This window comes from Cucurbita maxima, unplaced genomic scaffold (assembly GCF_002738345.1).
Source record: "Cucurbita maxima cultivar Rimu unplaced genomic scaffold, Cmax_1.0 Cma_Scf00005, whole genome shotgun sequence".
Taxonomy (NCBI): Eukaryota; Viridiplantae; Streptophyta; class Magnoliopsida; order Cucurbitales; family Cucurbitaceae; genus Cucurbita; species Cucurbita maxima.
In genome coordinates this window covers 1,386,579-1,391,452 of record NW_019272021.1, presented here as the reverse complement: position 1 = coordinate 1,391,452, position 4,874 = coordinate 1,386,579, and the positions used below count along the sequence as shown (strand labels likewise).

General features: G+C 38.7%; 1 protein-coding gene across 1 annotated transcript; it reads right to left on the bottom strand.

Annotated features, from left to right (window-relative positions):
• Positions 1-619: 619 nt before the first annotated feature.
• LOC111479894 (LEAF RUST 10 DISEASE-RESISTANCE LOCUS RECEPTOR-LIKE PROTEIN KINASE-like 1.3) lies at positions 620-4,474 on the bottom strand. Its single transcript, XM_023124795.1, has 5 exons — positions 4,177-4,474; positions 3,263-3,806; positions 3,050-3,085; positions 2,659-2,982; positions 620-1,510 (listed from the first exon to the last, which is right to left on the bottom strand). Exons 1-5 carry the CDS (start codon positions 4,411-4,413, stop codon positions 699-701), a joined length of 1,953 nt encoding a protein of 650 aa, XP_022980563.1. The 5' UTR covers positions 4,414-4,474; the 3' UTR covers positions 620-698.
• Positions 4,475-4,874: the final 400 nt, after the last annotated feature.

Here is a 4,874-nt window from a genome sequence, read left to right as displayed (position 1 = left end):
TAAATGCAAGGGAAAATAACCCTCAACAAATTTTAATTTAAGACATGTTATAGTCATATGGTCTTGAATTATCAGCAAACTCGAGTCTATATATACACACACATACAAAGTCATTGCAAAACTTACTTAGAATTGAATATAAAGTTAATCAACTTCAAAGTACATAAGCTCATCATATAAATTGCAACGATCCTAGGCTGAGAATTTACTATCCGAATTCGATACCTAATGGCTAACATTCCCCTGCATCCCCTAGACATGGTCACGTTACTTACTTCTCGCTTCTAAGAGCGAACACTATCCACACAAACTAATACGAGTCCTTCCAGCATGACTTGTCCTCACTCACATGCATTATAGGTAAATTTTCCATACGCATCCAACATAGAATTACTCTAAGCAAAGAACGCTTAATTACGAAGTTCCTATGATTGAGCTATCAAATGGAAGGTGCACCTTGTTAGTATAGGTAGCAATTTTCAATTCTTTTACATTTTTCTTAGTTAGTTCATATCCCTCTTTTACTCGGGTGTCATATAAACTTCATTTTTATTCGATAATCATAATTTTCATTTAAAACCAATACAGGTTTCACAAATTTATAGGAACTACATCATTATTTGAAAAGATAACAATAAACAATAAACTAATAGTAATAATTAATCTTGAGCTATGGATGAAAGCATTCCTTAAAAGCCTCACATATCATTACCAATGTCTAGCACTTCTTTCCCTATTTCTCTCAGAGCTTGCAGCACTTCATCCATAGAAGGCCTCACATCCCTTGTTTGTTGAAGACATCGATAGCCCAACTCAGCCACCGACATTATCATAGACCTTACAACATAATCCCTCTCAAACCCAAGATCCGGATCTACTAAATCACCCAAACTATGCTTTTGAATTCTATCAATAGCCATATTCGACAAATTGATATCATTTCTATTCCTGTTGATATCAACTGCCTGCAGCGACGATATCAGCTCAATCAAAACGACTCCAAAGCTATACACATCACTCTTACAGGTTAGTTGATAGCACTGATAATACTCGGGATCAACATAGCCTGGTGTCCCTTGTGGAGCAGTTGAAACATGGGTTACATCGAGGGGAAATAACCGTGAGAGCCCGAAATCAGCCACTTTTACTTTGAAGTTGTTGTCTAGAAGAATGTTGTTGGTTTTGACATCGCGGTGAATGATGTCTTGGCGATGGAGGTAAGCTAGTGCATTAGCCGTCTCTATGGCAATCTTTAGCCTAACAGCCAAATTGAGCTGACCTGAATTTGCTTGTTTTCCATGTAGATGGTCAGCCACTGTTCCATTGGGAATGTACTCATATACTAGGAGGAGCTCTCGACTATGTCTAGATGTGCATCCGTAAAGCTTCACGAGGTTCGGGTGTTGCAATCGTGAGAGAATCTCGACTTCGTTCATGAATTGTTCAACACGTTTATAGTTGTTTTCGTATAGACGCTTTACTGCAACCATCCGTCCATCTTTAAGTGTTCCTGATTCACAATCAAACAAATGTTTTAAGTAACAATACCATGAGTTCTTAAAGCGAACGTAGACATTAAAAATGGTTTAAATTCTATTTGTACTCTCAATTTTGGTTCATTGTAATCCTTGTAGTTTAGAGAAGATGAGACACTAAAATTCTCTTGACATCATGAAAAAGACAATATGGATAGGAGTGGCAACTAACGACGTTCCGAGACTGACCGCAATTGTAGGAATAAGTTGTCTTTCTTTTACTTCCCGATCTGAAGCACTCCTTTCCAATTAATAGAGAAATTCAATCTCCCTATTCGGGACTTGAATTAAAAAATCTCATCGGGTCGATTTAGTAAAAATTAGTATCGAATAACACAAACAGCGAGATGTAAGATTCCATATCGGTTGGGAGAATAACGAAACATTCTTTATAAAGGTGTGGAAACCTATCTACAAGATATGTTTTAAAAATCATAAAAGGAAGCCCAAAAGGGAAAGAATAAGGAGGACAATATGTGCTAACGGTGGGCTTGGGTTGTTACAAATAGCATCAGAGCCCGACAATGGGCGATGTGCCAGCAATGAGGATGAGTTCCGAAGGGGGTGTATACGAGGCAATGTGCCAGCAAGGACACTAGGCTCCGAAGGAGAGTGGATTGAGGGGTCCCACATCTATTGGAGAAGAGAACGATTGATGTGCCAGCAAGGAGGCTAAGCCTCATAGGGGGTGGACACAAGGCTCTGTGTCAGCGAGGACACTAGCCCCGAAAGAGGGGGATTATAAGATCTCACATCAGTTGGAGAGGAGAACGAAACATTCTTTATAAGGGTACGAAAACCTACGAAAACCTCTCTAGCAGACACCATGTCCTAAAGAGAAACTCTAAAAATGACAATATCGGCTAGCAGTGGGCTTGAGCTGTTACATAGAAACTCCTCTCATTCACGATGCTAGGTCGTACGCCTAAGAGTGCAAGATTCTTTATTACACAGACTTTTAACTCTAGTCAAAGTTTAGTCCATGTACTTTTAGAATATCCCGTTTCTATTCTCTTATTCTAAAAGGGGTCATTTTGATCCCAATTTGCAGAATTATGCATAAATATAACAAAACTAACCTATGGTATTTAAACCCAATAGCAAATGAGGATATTATCCTTACCAAAGTAAACAGTACCATAACCTCCATCTCCAAGCTCCTTTGAAGGATCAAAATTATGAGTTGCTTCCTCAAGTTCATCATAGGTAAAGAGTTGAGCTCCGAAGTAGGAGCTTCCGTTCTCGAGATCGGATCTCGAATAAGGATAGGAAGGAATGATATTAGAGCGAAACGTGGAGGGAATCAGAATGGGTGCAGTTGAAGGAGGCGAAGCAAGATCCTTGCTTTTCAACTTGGGATGAACATGTTTTTTATTTCGTCGTGTAATGCAGAAGACAAAGCATCCTAGGCATAAGCCTAATGCAGTTGCCCCTCCAACACAAAGGCCTACAGATAAAACTGAATCACTTTATGGAACATCTACATACATATGTGTAAACAAAGTAATCCATACCTATTATTATGTGTTTTTTCTTGGATTCACTCCCACCTGTGGAACAACATCAAACTTGTTAGTTGAAACAAAATAATTCATGTTTTTGTGTTTGTTTTTGTTTTAACAAACTCATAAATTTTAAAACTTTAAAATATATCTGATAAGTCACACTACTTAGCAAATATCAAAGACAATATAGTATTGAATCATCGAGAAAAGCCACCACCAAACCTGTCTTGGCTGCAGAGCCTGACGCCTGGTGGACGGAGGCACCACCGTCCTTCCGGCAAACATCTGCTGAAGAAGAAGAAGAAGAAGAAACACCATTCTCACAGAAACATATCCCACGGCGGAGCTTCAAATCATAACCACAAACGCCACCGGACTCCACACACTCGCCACCACAACCACCGCTATCCACCTTCCATTTCACCTCAAACCCTTCTTTAATGGCTTCTTCCATCTTGGAAACTCCAACCAAAAGCCCCTCATCGCCACGAACAGGAACCACAACGCTGTCCTTGCAGCCCCATAGCCCCATTTCCTCCCCAAGGTTCACGCACCCATCTCCATGGACGGGACACGAGAATCTCAAATGGTCAGGAACCACCATAAGAGGTGAATTGCACCCATAAAGCAGTGTTAGATTCACGTACCCATCCCCCATTTCGAAGAGATTTGGGTTCAGGGTCGTGTTCTTCAGACGAGTTTCTGGGCAGATGCCGTCCAAATAGTCGTCTCGCGCCATCTTGAGCGTTTTTTTACTCGGATCCACCTATTAAGAATATGAATACGGAGAGTACTTCAATCATGAATCACATGCTTTTGTTAAGAATGAGAAATAGAGATTGGATTGAAATTTCTCAATTTCGATCCATGTTACTTTCCTTTTGTTCCTCCTCTTCGACTTCTCTATACTAAATCAAAAGCAAGAGTAGGATCGAAATCGAAAGTTTAATCTTAATCAGTTTCTATAAATTTTAAATAGGATACTAGCTATCAACTAACTCCCAAAAAGACAATAGAAAATATACTATTAACCAAATCCTACCCTGACATAAAATTTAAGGAAAAAAAACATAACTAATTACAACGGGTTAAAATATTTACTAACTTTATATCTTAAATCAAAAGTGTTATGTCACCTGCAACACCCTATATTTCACTTGCATCATCTCGATCCCGGCGATATTATCTTTACAGGTGAGTTTCAATTTAGGAACTCCGCAGCTTGGCGGACGATCTTCGCCCCAGAAAGGGAAGCCAACGTCAGCGATCTTCCCACAATTGAACACGAGGGAGCAATCTTTGTATGTGCTAAGAGATGGAGAGATGTAGAAGAAGATTGTGAGAAGAAGAGAGGTAGAGAAGTTGTTGGTCATCTGGTACCTTATGATTCAATGGAAGCTTGGAAAAGGGGAATCCTTAAGCTTCAACACAAGAGGGAAGGACTATTATTGGAAAGGTGTTGGAATTTTAATGATAAGGTTTCATTTGTAACATTAATGCTCCAACTGTTTTTTTCGTCTCTTAATGTTTTATTGATTTGATAAATTTATTTTGAATTGCCTCTTTCTAAGTTTTATGTATTATGTTTTGTTTTTGGTTTGTCGACAAAATGGATTACGTACAAGACTCAATTAGTTACGTAAAAAGCATTAAATGGGACATTGGAGAGACATATGAGAGTGGAGATAAAGATTACAAAAAAAAATGTCCATTTAGCTATATAAACTTCATATTAACATTAAAATAAGTGTTTGTAGCTGAATTAATTAAGACCGACCTTGATGAGTTACAATTTTATTTTAAAACATTTGTAACGGTAGAAGTCCACCTCTAG

Excerpts from the sequence above, each read along its gene's own strand:
- LOC111479894 (XM_023124795.1), bottom strand. The coding sequence starts at position 4,413 with ATGACCAACAACTTCTCTACCTCTCTTCTTCTCACAATCTTCTTCTAC. Across the intron at positions 3,807-4,176 it reads TGAAATATAGGGTGTTGCAG|GTGGATCCGAGTAAAAAAAC; the intron begins GTGACATAACAC and ends TATTCTTAATAG. Across the intron at positions 3,086-3,262 it reads AGGCTCTGCAGCCAAGACAG|GTGGGAGTGAATCCAAGAAA; the intron begins GTTTGGTGGTGG and ends GTTGTTCCACAG.